The sequence below is a fragment of the Salvelinus fontinalis genome, chromosome 16 (genome assembly GCF_029448725.1).
Source record: "Salvelinus fontinalis isolate EN_2023a chromosome 16, ASM2944872v1, whole genome shotgun sequence".
In the NCBI taxonomy this organism is placed as follows: domain Eukaryota; kingdom Metazoa; phylum Chordata; class Actinopteri; order Salmoniformes; family Salmonidae; genus Salvelinus; species Salvelinus fontinalis.
The window spans coordinates 34,290,167-34,308,462 of NC_074680.1; the positions used below are offsets into that span (position 1 = coordinate 34,290,167).

General features: G+C 42.3%; 1 protein-coding gene across 1 annotated transcript in view; it reads left to right on the forward strand.

Moving 5' to 3' along the window:
- Window positions 1-18,296, forward strand: part of LOC129813061 (protein Daple-like) — a 98,683-nt gene that overhangs the window by 75,662 nt on the left and 4,725 nt on the right. Inside the window, exons 22-31 of the mRNA XM_055865209.1 lie at window positions 1-84; window positions 4,794-4,937; window positions 5,554-5,740; window positions 6,018-6,163; window positions 6,247-6,336; window positions 7,131-7,414; window positions 11,489-11,692; window positions 13,449-13,514; window positions 13,676-13,744; window positions 13,967-14,190. The exon at window positions 1-84 is cut by the window's left edge and continues 194 nt beyond it. Of these exons, the coding sequence (XP_055721184.1) occupies window positions 1-84; window positions 4,794-4,937; window positions 5,554-5,740; window positions 6,018-6,163; window positions 6,247-6,336; window positions 7,131-7,414; window positions 11,489-11,692; window positions 13,449-13,514; window positions 13,676-13,744; window positions 13,967-14,190 (1,498 nt within the window). The remainder of the gene's footprint in view (window positions 85-4,793; window positions 4,938-5,553; window positions 5,741-6,017; window positions 6,164-6,246; window positions 6,337-7,130; window positions 7,415-11,488; window positions 11,693-13,448; window positions 13,515-13,675; window positions 13,745-13,966; window positions 14,191-18,296) is intronic.

The following is an 18,296-nucleotide window of genomic DNA, read 5'->3' on the forward strand; positions in this document are numbered from 1 at the left end:
GTACGAGCAGCTCATCACCCAACACGCCGCCCAGAAGGGCAACCAGAGAGCTCTGGAGAAGGCGCACCGTGCACTGGAGAACAAGTAGGTCACACACAGAACACACATACATACACACACTCACAGGGGTTACACAAACCACTAGGCACAAACCACTGGGCACACATGTTTTTATATACACTCCCGTTCAAAAGTTTGGGGTCACTTAGAAATGAGTGGGAGGCCCCGGTGCACAACTGAGCAAGAGGACAAGTACATTAGAGTGTCTAGTTTGAGAAACAGACGCCTCACAAGTCCTCAACTGGCAGCTTCATTAAATAGTACCCACAAAACACCAGTCTCAACGTCAACAGTGAAGAGGTGACTCTGGGATGCTGGTCTTCTAGGCAAATGGATAAAAAAGGCAATAAATCAAGAATAAATCATTTTCTTTACATTTCTTTACACCTCACACACCAAGTGATTGCACACATATGGGTCAGACCGAAATGGGTCATACACACACACTAGTGGTTTCAGATATCACCCTCTTCCATGGAAACTGTTCTCTTGTTTGTCTGCACACACCACACACCTTTGTTTTTCCACCGTCCCTCCTGTACTGGAAAGATTGTCCTATAGAGCCCCACAGTGGTGGAGTTATAATACCCATAAAACCAAGCGGTCAAACAGTCAACTGGTTCCAATCGTTATTCCACCATTCATTTTTTCCTATAGGGAATTTTAAAAACACTTAAAATAAGGGCTGTGTTTTGTGTAGGCTTACCCTGGCTTGACGTTTTGATAACCATGTAAATCTCTCTAGGACAAGATGACTTATCAATATATTCAGCTCTATTTACTCTCAGATTCGAAAATGCAAATTAGCACCAAAGTAGACATCATGCAAAACTACAAATCCCTGCAAGCACCTGCATGTAATCTGTAGCTGACACCTTTTCTTAACAGGTATTGTGTCTATTTAAAACTTGCACAAGACTGTTCACAGAATTGTCAATTTTAAAGACATTTAGCCAATTTATTCATTACTACATTTAGCTAACAATAGATAGTTAATACAGATATTCTTACCTTTGCCTCGATTCAGCAGTCTCATCCAAATCATCATGGTATTTGTAGTTCTTTATGATAGCCACATTAGCAGCTAATTAGCGTTTCATTTTGGGGGGGTAAATCCATGCAAATATATTGATAAAAGTCACCTTGTCCTAGAGAGATTTGTTTTTTTATTTTTATTAATATTATTTTTTTTGGGGGGGGGGGGGGTGGATCAGCTTAATATTGCGGAAAGAATGTTGCTTCCAATGTAATTGTCTGCATCATTTCCAATCCCCCATATTTTTTTGGGTAAATATATATATCCATTCACGTATGCATACATATACACATATATACATACACATACCTACATAGACATACATACTTTTTTTAAAGAGTATACCTTTATTATTATTCCCCGCAAACCCTACCACCGATCCCCCAATTGGAGTAAACTGATAAACATTTCTGTTTTTACCTTCAATTTATACATCTTATACACATTTTACAGACACAGTCTACTTTATAATAGTTCTCTCTTGTTTGTTCTTAGTCCTTCCTCTATTTCTGTTGTCCATCCAGTTTGATTTCCACTTGTAACTGTGCTATTTCACAATAGCTCCGCACCTATACACATTTCACAGATCCCGTATGCCCTACATTGTTTATCTTGTTATTAGTCCCACCCTTCAGCGCCACTCAACCTTTCCCATCTATCTTCCAACATCATCCATTTCGGATTTTTATTTGCCATATATTTTTCAACTGTGCTGTGATGCTTCACAAAAGATTTGAATCTTCCTATTCTCATAGCTTCCACGGATTGTAAATTAAAAATAAACATTTTTGCTAAAATAATTATTATATTATTGATTGATTGACTATGGCTTTTCAAATCCCCCAGTATTGCTATCTGTAGCGTTAGTTCTACGCAAATGTTGCAATTCTTCAACCATTCCTGGACCTGTGACCAAAAACGAGCTACATGCGGACAATACCAAAATAAATGGTCTAATGACTCTGCCTCCTCACAGCAGAATCTACAGAGCTGGGAAGATTGTATCCCCCATATATATAACATTCTATTAGTTGCAAGAATTTTGTACAATAATTTAAATTTAAAAATTCGAAGTTTTGAATCCGGCGTTGTTTTGCGTATCAATTCATAAACCATGTGCCATGGAATGGGTACATCGAAAATCTCTTCCCAACTATTTTGCAATTTATATGGCACAGCTGTAAGTTTTTTGGTCCTTAAATGAAATTGGTATATGTTTTTATTTATCACACTTTTCTTTAACCATTTATGTTCTTTAATATAAGGCCGACATACAAGTTCCTTACTTTTATCCCCTTCCACCTGCCTCTTCCATTTTTGTGGTAATGCTGCAATTAATTGGTTGTAATTTTGGGTAGAGCAGACATTTCCATATGTCTGTGTTAGCTGCATGTATGACATTACTCCACCAGTCCTATTTATGATATCATTCACAAAAATTATACCTTTTTTAAACATTTCTTCGATAAATACATTTTTTTTTATCAATTACTATATTTGAATTTAACCACAAGATTTGTTGTACTATTTGTTCCGTCCTTTCAGGTGGATTAAACTGAAATTGCAACCAACTTTCTAAGGCTTGTTTAAAAAATAAAGATATTTTGGAGATTATTTCCTTTTGAAGCAACCGAAAGTGAGCAGGTGTAATCTGAATAAAGGGAAAAAGGCCCTTCTTGAACATAGGATGAGACATTCGTACCAATCTACTAGAGAACCAGTTTGGATTTAAGTATAACTTTTGTATGACTGATGCCTTTAGTGAGAGGTCTAATGCTTTAATATTTAATAATTTCTGCCCTCCGAATTCATATTCGTTATATAAATAGGCCCTTTTAATTTTATCTGGCTTGCCGTTCCAAATAAAATTGAATATTTTTTGTTCATATAATTTAAAAAGCAGGTCACTAGGTGTAGGCAAAACCATAAGCAAATAGGTAAACTGTGATATGATTAAAGAGTTAATCAGGGTGATTTTCCCACAAATAGACAGGTATTTTCCTTTCCATGGTAGCAAGATCTTATCTATTTTTGCTAACTTTCTATAAAAATTTATTGGAGTGAGATCATTTCTTTCTTTTGGGATTTGTATACCGAGTATGTCCACATCACCGTCAGACCATTTAATTGGTAAACTACATGGCAATGTAAAATGTGTATTTTTTAGTGATCCAATACGTAATATGGTACATTTATCATAATTTGGTTTTAATCCAGAGAGGATAGCAAATGTATCTAGATCCTCTAAGAGGCCGTGGAGAGATTCTAGTTGTGGTTTTAAAAGAAAACATGAATCATCAGCGTACAATGACACCTTAGTTTTTAGGCCCTGGATTTCTAATCCCTTAATATTAATGTTTGATCTAATTTTAACAGCTAACATTTCGATGGCAATAATAAATAGATATGCCGATAGTGGACAACCTTGTTTTACTCCTCTAGATAGTTTAAAACTTTCTGAGATGTAGCCATTATTTACTATTTTACACCTAGGGTTACTATACATAATTTTTACCCATTTTATAAGAGATTCCCCAAAATTGAAATATTCTAGGCATTTATATATAAACTCCAGTCGTACTTTATCAAAAGCCTTTTCAAAATCAGCTATGAAAACCAGGCCTGGTGTCCCCGATATTTCATAGTGTTCTATTGTTTCCAGTACTTGCCTTATATTATCTCCAATGTATCGTCCATGTAAAAAACCTGTCTGATTAGGATGAATAATACCTGACAAAACTTTTTTTATTCTATGCGCCAAGCATTTTGCTAGGATTTTTGCATCACAACACTGAAGTGTAAGAGGTCTCCAATTTTTTAAATGTCCTAGAGAGATTTACATGGTTATCAAAACGTCAGGCCAGGGTAAGACTACAGTAAACACAGCCCTTATATTAAGTGTTTCTAAAATCCCCTATGGGAAAAAATGAATGGTGGAAAAGCGATTGGAACCATTTTCCTCTTTGAACGCTAGGTTTTATGGGTATTATGACTCATTATGTGGTACTCTATTGTGAACCTTACCGTCAGTTCAGTTTAAATGGAGTGATGTGAGAGGCACTGTGGACTGGCTGGCTGATCTGGCTGACTAATAATCTCTCCTCCTAGCCTTCTCTCCTTTATGAATAATGGAGTAGGGGCCTGGGTTTGAGGCCCATGGATTAGAAGAGTCTGCCTGCTGTACCGTCAAGGGCCTAATCAGCTGGAATGTCAGCTGGTCTATGTATGGGTTGTGTTTTTGTTAGGGCACGCTGGTGCAAAATGTTTTTTAACAAAACTAAAATTGGTGGTTATTGGACAGGTTGAGGTAGTCCCTCCCTGTTTCGGTCAGTGTTTTTCTTCTTCATTTGGTGAAAATGAATGAAACGACCCTGATGGGATAGCCAAGGTCTGTGATCATGGCAGCTCTTAGAACAAACCACCACCACGTCACAGGCGCTTAATATCTCATGACTTTTCCAACCAACTCTTGTCCAATCTAACATCGCTATTGTTGTTTCTTTCTTATTAAGTGTAAAGAGAGGTTAGGTGGTTTGGTGATCATTAGGAATCTATAAGGGATGGGATCACCATGGCCTATTTTAGATGTAACACAACACACAACCTGGGGACAGTTAACTGGGCACCATATATCTGTTTATGTGACTGCTGTGGAGGTTCTATCTTTAACCCAGTCTCCGTGTCTCTCTCTGTGCAGGTACATAGTGCTGCTGAAGCAGAAAGATGCCATGGAGACAGTGGAGTCCACCCTTCAGAAGGAGAGGGAGAGTCTAGGAGAGGAGATCCACAAAAATGCGCTGATTCTGGGGGAGAACCAGAGTCTGAGGGGGGAGGTGGACCGGTGAGCTCAGTCAGTACAGCAGCACCTCTATACAACCACACCTACTAACTCCAGCTTTACAAACGTCACCATATGGGAGAGTATGAAGGTAGCCTAGTGGTTAAGAGCATTGAGCCAGTAACTGAACGGTCACTGGTTTGAATCCACAAAGCCGGCTAGGTGAAGAAATGTGCACTTGAGCAAGGCACATTATTCTAATTGATGCTCTAAGTCGCTCTGAATAAGAGTGTGCTAAATTACTAAAATGTAGAGAACCGTGTTTCCAATGGAAAATATGAGTGCAGCAGAAACACTGGTAGAGTACAGCCTGATGCTGGTACCCTCTGGTGGTTACATACTGTAATGGTTGTCTTTCTCCTTATCTTGCTCCGTATACACAAACTACCACGTGTCATGTAACACTACAATCAGATAAAACTCTTGTTGCCAAGTGGAAAAGTCTGTGAATGGGCTGAAACAATCAGTATGGCTGAACTCAATGCAAAAATCTAACAAAATTAACTAACTACAAAACTGACTATCTGACCCTAAAATGAGGCTTTTGAAGAGTGATTTATTTTGCAAAGCACCAGGACCTCATATGTCTCTTCATACTGTCTCTTGACATCCCCTGTAGGTTGACCCAGACTCACTCCCAACTGCGTGCGGAGTATGACGGGCTGCAGGTGCAGACCAAGGAGTTGAAGACCGGTCTGAACAGAGCTCAGCTGGAGGTGAACCGCTGGCAGGCCAGATACGACTCGATGAAGGAGCAGCACCAGGGCCTGGACATCTCCATGACCAAGCTGGACAACCACTGTGAGGTACACAGACCACTGACACTCGAGGACTGCAATCAGCTACTGCACATACAGCTTTTATGCTTTAGAGACTTGAAAGTGCAGTTTTGTCCAGAAGTAGGCTTAATTTGTGTCCTAATCTTTAATATACAACTTCATCTGGGTCAGTGTAACCATTGACTTAAACCATATGAAATGTTTAGTGCATTTCTAAAGTTGGATATAATGCAATTGAATTGTAGTGACACATGTACATGCTGCAGTTTTAGGAACAGTGTGTATCTGTGTGTTCTGTCTCCAGCTGCTGACCCGTCTGAAGGGGAACCTGGAGGAGGAGAACCACCACCTACTGAGTCAGATCCAGATGTTGAGCCAACAGAATCAGACCCTGCTGGAGAGAACCATGGAGAGCAAGGAGCTCTACCACGAAGAGCAGAAACAGTACATGTAAGTAGATGTGTGTGCAGGTATAGAGGAAAGACATTTTGATAATTGAATGTCATAAATAAATCTAACTCCTGTGTTTCCAGTGACAAGTTGAACTTGCTCCGGAGGCAGAAGGAGAAACTGGAGGAGAAGATCATGGATCAGTACAAGTTTTATGATCCAACCCCTAAAAAGTTAGTACTGTTACATTTTGATTTGCTAATGTAGCTTAGTCAATTAACTATGAATAGGATGACAAATGGATCCATTAGCAAGCACTAGATCCCAGAGCTTTTCCTGGTCAGGTCATATGGTCAGTAAACCCTCCTGCCCAATTGTCCTGTATGCCTATAGCCTACCTTAGCTGTCCTCGTGCTCTCACAGCTTGGATAGAAAGTTTGTGCTGCATAAAACCTGTCTATTAATGCCAAATACAATCAGTCCACCATCAAAACAATAGCTTATTATGGATTGTTTCATTATGTAGACAATGTAGTCTAGCCATCTAGCCTATCTATAGCTTCTGTATTTACAGTATTTAGCAGGTATCCTTTTTATATTACACATTGGAACTTGGACTCCACGCTGCCGGGGTGATCTTTCTCATCACTCGTAGGCTTACCAGTGTTCACAGAAGGGGAGGTCACTCTCATGAGTGCCGCTGGGCCTCTGGTAGTCATCAGCTTGGTTTTCTGGGAGAGGAGGAGGAGGGCTGGCACTATTCTCGAGAGGTGGAAGAAAAGGAGGAACAAGGCCACTGTCATTGCCAGGCCCGGGCAGTGAGGTCTCTGACGGGACTGGCAGGCTGCTAGTACTATGTGCTGCATCAGTAGGCCGACTAGCTTCCACCTGCCATGGTGTTTCGTCTGTCGAGGATGAGGTGGTAGCTTTGCTGCAGGGGTTTCCACTAGTCCAGTGTGACCTATGGGCTGAAGTTAGATGGATGTCTGAGTGTAACTGTGATTTCCTTTTTGTCTGTGTCTGTCAGGAGGAACCATTGGGCCGGGGCCAAGGCTCTGGCCAAACTCATCAAGCCCAAGAACAGACAGGACAGCTCCAGGGAGAGGGTGCGGAGCGCCCCTGACATTCCCCTGCCCGAACCTCCCACCTTGGACTTCCCTGACGTCCCTCCCCCCATGCCTCCCCCTCCACTGCCCCCCCGCCAGTCCTGCCTCAGCCTGGACTCTGTATCGAACCACTCTCTGGAGGAGAACCACCATGGACAGGGACACTTCCCTGCCCTCAACCCCACCCCCACATACTCCAGCAGAGGTAAGACAGACAGAGGGGATGTCTACTCATCCAGGGTAGTTCTACCCCTGAATAATGGAAGTTGTCCTGGCCCTACAGTTCTACAAGTCCTCCTTTTTTCCACCAGAGGTAGCTGTAAACTAGCTACACAAAATCTAAAATGTCTTTCCCCTCAAACTCATCTTGCCTTTGTTTTTTTTTAAGTCTGTTCTTCATTCTCTACTAGTTCAATGGGGATCTGTTGCATGACTAAACATTTTAATACTTTATCTCGTCATCTTTGTTGGGCAATTTCGGGCCCTGTTCATTTATATAATGCATGCAGTTAACTACTTTCACTCAATCTCTTTCTCCCTCTTCTCTTTGTCATTGTATGTAAAACATAACCCCCTCCTGTTCAGTACCCCCATTCCTTGCCCCAGCCCTGTCAACAGTAACCACAGTCCTGCCAGCAGTACCCCCTGTCACTGCAGCCAAGCGGTTTGGCTTTCTGAGGACTAGGAGCCAGGAGAAGGTTCCCAAGACGCCTCCCTCACAACGTTCTTGCTCTAGACGCCTTCGCTTCTGGTCCTCCTCTGACATCCCCGCCTGCACCACCGAGCCCCTCCCGCCCATCATTGGACAGTTCTAACACCACTATCTTCACTCATTCCTCTTTATAACACCACTATCTTCACTCATTCCTCTTTATAACACCACCATCTTCACACATTCCTCTTTATAACACCACCATCTTCACACATTCCTCTTTATAACACCACCATCTTCACACATTCCTCTTTATAACATCACCATCTTCACACATTCCTCTTTATAAACACCACCATCTTCACTCATTCCTCTTTATAACACCACCATCTTCACACGTTCCTCTTTATAACACCACCATCTTCACACGTTCCTCTTTATAACACCACCATCTTCACACGTTCCTCTTTATAACACCACCATCTTCACACGTTCCTCTTTATAACACCACCATCTTCACACGTTCCTCTTTATAACACCACCATCTTCACACGTTCCTCTTTATAACACCACCATCTTCACACGTTCCTCTTTATAACACCACCATCTTCACACGTTCCTCTTTATAACACCACCATCTTCACACGTTCCTCTTTATAACACCACCATCTTCACACGTTCCTCTTTATTTACCCCCTTCTTTTATCTGTAGCATCTTTACTTTTTGGCCCCCTGTCATTATTTCCTTACAGAAAACAGACGTCTTAATGCACACATATACACACTTATCAAGCTTTCCTCCCATCACAACACACACACACACACACACACACACACACACACACACACACACACACACACACACACACACACACACACACACACACACACACACACACACACACACACACACACACACAGAACTCTGAACTGAACAGGCTAGTTTGCTACCTCCAGCCTCACACCAGGCACTCCACTCTGGTAGGCCCTGCAGTAAGTAGCCTTGTTTTGGATTGGAGCCCCCCTTGCTGCAGCCATCCAACAGCTTTGCCTACTTCTGTGAGAATGAGAGATCTGTGTGTCACCTGATATGGTTAATCATGTAAAGTGGGTAACGGTGAAGAGCGATGTCTACCATCCCAATAAAGGCAGTTAATCTGTCTGCTCTGTCTCTTAGTCTGGCAGCCAGTATCAATACCATGTTCCACATGGATGAAGGAATGTTGAGAGGAGAATTACTTGGAGGCAATCTGCAATATTTACTGCTATTCAAAGGATTTCTGCTTCCCCCCCAGGAGTGATATAAATACCACTTAGGGAGTGATTGAGTGTTTAGGTTGCCTGTGTACACATGCTCTCTGTGCCACGTTGTTCCATGTTAAGCGAGCGTTAGCCTGTGTTGCATTGCTGATAATGACTGCCTCCAGCTAGCACTATACTCTCCCTGACTCTCCTTGTCTCACACCCAAACACCACAATCTCACATCTTCCTTTATTCCATATCCTGTACTCTTGTGTGCCGTGTGTCTGTCACTTTCTGCCATGCTTTTTTACAATCACCATCCATCTCTTTTCCCTCCACACCATTCTTGTCATCCCCTCGCTCAGCCCACCTTAATGACAATGGCTGTGCTAAAATACATAATAACTGTTCTATTGGATCTATTGATGTATGTGACTACTAAACACGGTAGGCTTTGCATCAATGACCAATCCCATGCTTGACTGAGGGAGCAGGGAAGGGAATCAAAGGCTTTGGCCAGCCAGTAGCCTACCAGACACCCTACTGACTGAGACACTGCTGTCTGTTAGCGTATTAACGCACTCTTTTTTTTCACCTTTATATAACCAGGTAGGCTAGTTGAGAACAAGTTCTCATTTGCAACTGCGACCTGGCCAAGACACATACAACAACACAGAGTTACACATGGAATAAACAAAACATACAGTCAAGATGAGGGAGGTAAGGCAATAAATAGGCTATGGTGGCAAAGTAATTACAATATACAAATTAGACACTGGAGTGATTGATGTGCAGAAGATGAATGTGCAAGTAGAGATACTAGGGTGCAAAGGAGCAAGATAAATAAATAAATACAGTATGGGGATGAGTTCATTGGATGAGCTATTTGCAGATGAGCTATGTACAGGTGCAGTGATCTGTGAGCTGCTCTGACAGCTGGTGCTTAAAGCTAGTGAGGGAGATATGAGTCTCCAGCTTTAGTGATTTTTGAAGTTCGTTACAGTCATTGGCAGCAGAGAACTGGAAGGAAAGGCGGCCAAAGGAGGAATTGGCTTTGGGGGTGACTAGTGAGATATACCTGCTGGAGCGCGTGCTACGGGGGGATGCTGCTATGGTGACCAGTGAGCTAAGGCGGGGCTTTACCTAGCAAAGACTTGTAGATGACCTGACGAGTATGAAGCGAGGGCCAGCCTACGAGAGCGTACAGGTCGCAGTGGTGGGTAGTATATGGGACTTTGGTGACAAAACGGATGGCACTGTGATAGACTGCATCCAATTTGTTGAGTAGAGTGTTGGAGGATATTTTGTAAATGGCATCGTCGAGGATCGGTAGGATGGTCAGTTTTACGAGGGTATGTTTGGCAGCATGAGTGAAGGATGCTTTGTTGCGAAATAGGAAGCCGATTCTAGATTTCATTTTGGATTGGAGATGCTTAATGTGAGTCTGGAAAGAGAGTTTACAGTCTAAGCAGACACCTAGGTATTTGTAGTTGTCCACATATTCTAAGTCAGAACCGTGCAGAGTAGTGATGCTGGACGGGTGGGCAGATGTGGGCAGAGACCGGTTGAAGAGCATGCATTTAGTTTTACTTGTATTTAAGAGCAGGTGGAGGCCACAGAAGGAGTGTTGTATGGCATTGAAGCTCGTCTGGAGGTTAGTTAACACAGTGTCCAAAGAAGGGCCAGAAGTGTCCAGAATGGTGTCGTCTGTGTAGAGGTGGATCAGAGAATCACCAGCAGCAAGAGCGACATCGTTGATGTATACAGAGAAAAGAGTCGCCCGAGAATTGAACCCTGTGGCACCACCATAGAGACTGCCAGAGGTCCGGACAGCAGGCCCTCCGATTTGACACAATGAACTCTATCAGAGAAGTAGTTGGTGATCTTTCTCTCTCTTCTGAGATCTAATCAGACAGGAAACTGCCAAGGCCTTCACTTCCTGTTGAATTAGAAATGTCAGTGTTCTATTCTGTCTCAGCAGGCCAAGGTTCAGCCTGAATAAGTAAAATTGGATTTAGCCTATTATACTTTCGTTATGACTAATCGGATAGCAACATTGGTAGGTCAAAAATGCCTCTGAAAACCATTGGTGTATGTACCTTGTCATTTGGAAAGGTCTGACTGAAGAAGTGATAATTGAGACTACTATACATCAGTGTACCGTAGTAAACACGCCAAATGCCAGGAGTCAACTTTTTCCCTTAGAAAGCTTTTGCTGACGGTAACCATTCTCTGCTTTAACAAATGTATAGTTCATCTGCCCTAACTGTGTCCACTGTCCAGCAGCCTCCAGCTCACCTGTGTCTGCTGTGTCCAGAATGGGGTTTGTTTGGAAGGATATGGTACAATCATAGATACTAACTGCTCTGTCATTGTTTCCCTAGCACTAAACAACAGTGGAGTGTCCAGAGGCAGGGAGCTGTTCCGTGCTTCAGGGGGCAGCAGTGAGGGTGTGAATGGCACTGAGGAGCTGTACGCCAGACGGAGAGGTGTGGAGCTAGGGGGGGCTGCTGCTTACTCCACCCCCGCCAACCACCCCTCCACCTCAGGCCTGACACCCAGCTCCAGGCCTGGACGCAGGCCCAAAGGTACAGTGGGCCCAATGCCCATGCACTGCCGTCTTCAATGACCATGACATAGTATAGGCCCGCAGTATGTCCTTTCTATGTCATGAAACAAATTTGCTTCAGTCTCTACTTAGTCATTAACCAGGTTTCCATCCACAGTTTTGTGGCAGATTGGGCGAGTTTGCAATTTTACTGCAACTTATTTTGTGACAAAACCATTGCAAGAGTTGAAAATGCGATGGAAACACATTTAACTTCTGCTTTAATCCCCCTTCTTCTCTGTAACCATTACCTAGGTTGTTGCTGTAAATGAGAATGTGTTCTGTCAACTTACCTGGTAAAATAAGGGTTAAATAAATGTTATTCAGTACATGACACTTCATCACAACAGTGATTTTTATGTGCACTACGTATTCACGCACAGCATTTTATCTGCACCAAGTCAGTTTGATGGAAACCCCTTTGGTGGGGAAATGTGCATCTTTTTTTAAATATATATATATATATATATATTTTTTTACCGTTATTTTACCAGGTAAGTTGACTGAGAACACGTTCTCATTTGCAGCAACGACCTGGGGAATAGTTACAGGGGAGAGGAGGGGGATGAATGAGCCAATTGTAAACTGGGGATTATTAGGTGACCATGATGGTTTGAGGGCCAGATTGGGAATTTAGCCAGGACACCGGGGTTAACACCCCTACTCTTACGATAAGTGCCATGGGATCTTTAATGACCTCAGAGAGTCAGGACACCCGTTTAACGTCCCATCCGAAAGACGGCACCCTACACAGGGCAGTGTCCCCAATCACTGCCCTGGGGCATTGGGATATTTTTTAGACCAGAGGAAAGAGTGCCTCCTACTGGCCCTCCAACACCACTTCCAGCAGCATCTGGTCTCCCATCCAGGGACTGACCAGGACCAACCCTGCTTAGCTTCAGAAGCAAGCCAGTAGTGGTATGCAGGGTGGGATGCTGCTGCTATTTGCATGACAATCTGTCGCCAATTGGATAGAAACCTAGCTAGTGTTCTAAAATAACACCAAACAGGTGACTTAAATCCCTAATCCCCCAGAATGCATTGTTTACACAGTGCTGAAAAATCTGGCTGACAATCAGTGTTCAGTGCTTTCTAATGGAATAATTCTGCTGTCCTCAGTCAATAATCACAGTCGTGGTCTAATGCAAAGTTTGTTTACTTTGCTTGAAACTTTCTGGTCGAATCTCAGAACCTTGTCCCATCAACTGGGGAATAGATACACAAACACTTACAGGAAGGAGCCTTGTGGTTTTAGGCTACATCATCTTGCAGAGTCAGTTTCTACATGATATTATACAGGAGCAACATTTCGATTCAGTATGTAGATACTAAGTCAACTATCTATAGTTTATCTATAGGCTGTCATATAGTTTTGAAGCGTGTTGAGAGACATAAGCTTATGGTTATGCTCATGTAAAATGAAAATCTTTTTTATACTTTAAATACTGGCGGCTCACTTCCTACTGTGTGTAAATACATTTTAGTTTTTATCCTACAGCTTGGAGATTACCCTTAATCGCCCTTTACTCTCCCGACCTTTCAGTGTGTACACTTTCAGTTGTAAAGTGGGACAGGAACAGTTAATAAGAGACGTTGGTGCAATGATGTGGTAAAGTTGTGGGGAAACGTCTGTTAAGACCAATGACTCATAACACGTACCTTTATCGCTCTATAAATGTGTGATGACGTAAATGAGTAACTCTCACTTCCCCCTTTTCTGTCTGCGTCCTCTGCAGGTTTCATCTATGAGGACGACTCTCGGGTTCACTCCCCTGATGCTCATTTTGTCCATGGAAACGCAGGTAAAGAACAAGGATGATCAATACATGTCAGACGGCTCTGTGTCCCTCTCACTAGGTTTCTTTCATTCTTGCTCACTCTCTTTTTTCTTATTCATTCTTTCTCTCCCTTACCTCTCCGAGCCATAGTGAAAATGTAGTCCCCTCCATCTCTTTCTTTGCAGGTTATCGACCAGGCTCTGCTGAGCTCAGTCGCAACACCTCCAGCAGCAACTCCCCTGTCAACTGCAAAGGTACAACCAGCATCTATTCCTATCTGTAAACCCTGCAAGGTACCTATTCAATAGATTTTTGATTTTTTACAATCTTTGCTTTCTATACCAGACTTGATGTTACACTAAGCATATCTCCAACCACTATTTTAGCCTGCTTTTTGGTACTATCTATCCCCAACTACGGACTTAATGAAGTCATTTTCGGCAGTTATCTATCTCTACCTCCCTCTGTCCATCCAGATTCCCTGGAGCACCTGCAGGACCGTTCTGCCAGTCTGCCCAGTGATGACGTAGTTGGCCTTAGTCACGACGTGTCCCACTCCCTGACCCTCCCCTGGAGCGCCATTGTCACTTACGACACACACTCCCACACCCCGGTCCAGAGGAGTGCTCCCCAGCCTGGCAGCGAGATGGTCACCTTGGAAGAGTTCCTGGAAGAGAGCAACACCCTGTCACCACCCACTGTAAGCATTGACACACACATACGTGCCAACCACTGTAAGCATAGAGAGATAATGTGTCGTGGAGATGGATGAAGGGTTTGGGATGTGGGGGTACTAGCTTAGTATGGCTAAACATATTCATCAACAACTGGAAGATCTGGCACATACTATGTCATAAAGTGATGTATGGGGGGGTTTGGCATGAATGGCGTTGTGGATATAGCCAATAGTTTTGCTTGACACATATATTCTGGGTTGTTAAATTTCACCAGCCACTATAAGCATACAGTGTCATACGGAAATGGATGAAGACATTGTGGCTTCTTATGGCCAAATCTCATGTTTTAAATTATGATGTGCAATCATTTAGTCTAGGTTGGCTGAATTATTTAACTATCTCCCAAAAAGAGCCTCTAAAATATGAATGGTCTGAACTAAGTTTGTTTTTTACATCTGCAAATGAGGAATACTGAACAGGTTTCTCTCTTTAAGTCCCCAGTTTCAGATATAAGGTGAGGTCTAGTTCTGTGGTGAGTGATGCTATGTAAAGCACGTTTTTCAGAGAGCGAGAGCGCTCATCCTAGAATATCCGAGCATATCCTGGGGGTATGCTAATTTTGTATAGAGCAGACCTAACTCTATTCAATTAATCTAAACAGGAACATTTTGAATTTGGCAAAAAAATCAAAAGGAAATGATCTCAACAGAGAGAAATGTCCTCCTGTGTGCTACCTACAGCATATCCCTCTACTAGAATGCCCATACTTCAATGAATCTCCATCCTAGAGGGGGAAATCCAATCATTTCCAGGCCCAGGGACATGTACTAGTCTGTGGCGACCTAAATGCTAGAACTGGACAAGAACCTGACACCCTCAGCACACAGGGGGACAAACACCTACCTGGAGGTGACAGCATTCCCTCCCCCATATGCCCCCCTAGGCACAACTACGACAACATAATCAACAACTCCTGAGGCTCTGTCGCACGCTGGTTATGTGCTTATTTAATGGTAGGCTTCGATGGGAATCCTACGGTAGGTACACCTATAGCTCATCTCTTAGCAGTAGTACCGTAGACTACTTTATCACAGACCTCAACCCAGAGACTGTGTTCAGTCAGCTCACTGACACCTCTATCAGATCACAGCAAAATCAGAGTCTACTTGAACAGAGCAATACTCATCAAAGCCATAGGAACCAAATAATATTAAATGGTATAGATGGAAGGAAAGTAGTGTGGAAACATACCAAAAAACAATTAGGCAACAACACATTCAATCCCTTTTAGACAACTTCCTGGACAAAATGTTTTACTGTAATAGTGAAGGTGTAAACTTAGAACAGTAGAAAGCCTAAACAGTATATTTGATCTCTCAGCTTCCCTATTAAATCTAAAAATGTCAAGCAGACAACCTAAGAAAATTAACAATGACAAATGGTTTGTAATGAATCCATAAACCTAAAAGAAATTGAGAAATGTAACCAAAAACATAGAGACCCTGAACCTGAGCCTACGCTTTCACTATGGTGAATCACTAAAACAATACTTCTATGCCATCAAAAGAAACATAAAATTTGACATACAAATTAGGATCTGGATAAAAATACTTGAATCAGTTATGGAACCCATTGCCCGTTATGGTTGTGAGGTCTGGTGTTTGCTCACCAACCAAGAATTCACAAATTGGGACAAAAACCAAATTAAGACTGCATGCGGAATTCTGCAAAAATATCCTCTGTGTACAATGTAAAACACCAAATAATGCATGCAGAGCAGAGTTGGGCCAATACCTGTTAATGATCAAAATCCAGAAAATAACCATTAAATTCTACAACTACCTAAAAGGAAGCGATTTCCAAACTTCCGTAACAAAGCCATCACCTACAGAGAGATTAACCTGGAGAAGAGTCCCCTAAGCAAGCTGATCCTGGGGCTCTGTACACAAATCCCAGGACAGCAACACAATTAGACTCAACCAAATCATGAAAAAACAAAAAGATAATTACTTGACACATTGGAAAGAATTAACAAAAAATCTGCGCAAACTAGAATGCTATTTGGCCCTAAACAGAGAGTACACAGTAGCAGAATACCTAACCACTGACTGACCCAAAATTGAAGGAAATCTTTGACTATGTATAGACTCAGTGAGCATAGCCTTGCTATTGAGAAAGGCCGCAGTAGGCAGACCTGGCTTTCAAGAGGAGACCGGCTATGTGCACACTGCCCACAAAATGAGGTGGAAACTGAGCTGCACTTCCGAACCTCCTGCCAAATATATGACCATATTAGACACACATTTCCCTCAGATTACACAGACCCACAAAGAATTCTAAAACAAATCCAATTTTGATAAACTCCCATATCTATTGGGTGAAATACCACAGTGTGCAATTACAGCAGCAAGATTTGACCTGTTGCCACAAGTAAAGGGCAACCAGTGAAGAACAAACACCATTGTAAATACAACCCATATTTATTGATTTTCCCTTTTTTACTTTAACTACATTACCAGTCAAAAGTTTGGACACACTTACTCATTCAAGTTTGTTTGTTTTTTTACTATTATCTACATTGTAGAATAATAGTGAAAACATCACAACTATGAAATAACACATATGGAATCATGTAGTAACCAAATAAGTGTTAAACAAATCAAAATACATTTTATATTTGATATTCTTCAAAGTAGCCACCCTTTGCCTTGACGGGTTTTTACACTTGTCATTCTCTCAACCAGCGTCATGAGGTAGTCCTGGAATGCATTTCAATTAACAGGTGTGCCTTGTTAAAAGTTAATTTGTGGAATGTCTTTCCTGAATGCGTTTGAGCCAATCAGTTGTGTTGTGACATGGTAGGGGTGGTATACAGAAGATGGGCCTATTTGGTAAAAGACCACGTCCATATTAATGCAAGAACAGCTCAATTAAGCAAAGAGAAATGACAGACCATCATTACTTTAAGACATGAAGGTCAGTCAATCTGGAAAATTTCAAGGACTTTGAAAATGTTTGCAACTGTACTTTAAGAAACTATCAAGTGCTATGATGAAACTGGCTCTCATGAGGACTGCCACAGGAAAGGAAGACCCAGAGTTACCTCTGCTGCAGAGGATAAGTTCATTAGAGTTACCGGCCTCAGAAATTGCAGCCCAAATAAATGCTTCACAGAGTTCAAGTAACAGACCCATCTCAACATCAACTGTTCAGAGGCCTTCATGGTTGGATTGCTGTAAAGAAACCACTACTAAAGGATACCAATAAGTTGGAGAGACTTGCTTGGGCCAAGAAACACTAGCAATGGACATTTGACCAGTGGAAATCTTTTCTTTGGTCTAATGAGTCCAAATTTGAGATTTTTGGTTCCAACTGCCGTGTCTTTGTGAGAAGCAGAGTAGGTGAATGGATGATCTCCGCATGCGTGGTTGCCACCGTGAAGCATGGAGGAGGTGTGATGGTGCTGTCTGTGATTTATTTAGAATTCAAGGCACACAACCAGCATGGCTACCACAGCATTCCACAGTGACAAGCCATCCCATCTGGGTTGGGCTTAGTGGGACTATCATTTGTTTTTCAACAGGACAATGACCCAACACACCTCCAGGCTGTGTAAGGGCTATTTGATCAAGAAGGAGAGTGATGGAGTGCTGCATCAGATGACCTGGCCTTCACAATCACCCAACCACAATCACCACCCCTTGGGATGAGTTGGACAGCAGCGTGAAGGAAAAGCAGCCAACAAGTTCTCAGCATATGTGGGAACTCCTTCAATACTGTTGGAAAAGCATTCCAGGTGAAGCTGGTTGAGTGCCAAGAGTGTGCAAAGATATCATCGGGGCAAAGGATGGCTACTTTGAAGAATCTCAAGTATAAAATATATTTGTATTTGTTGAACACCTTTTTTGGTTACTACATGATTCCATAGGTGCTATTTCATGTCTTTATTATTATTCTACAATGTAGATGCTTTTTTAAATAAAGAAAAACCCTTGAATTCCCAGTGATCCAGGAATTTGAGCATGGAGAGTTATAGCTCTGGATGGACTCCCTCCCTGGGTGATGAGGGTTTATTTCCTTGACGAATCTGTCTACGTACTGTTTCTGTCTCCCTTCTCCCTCCCCTCAG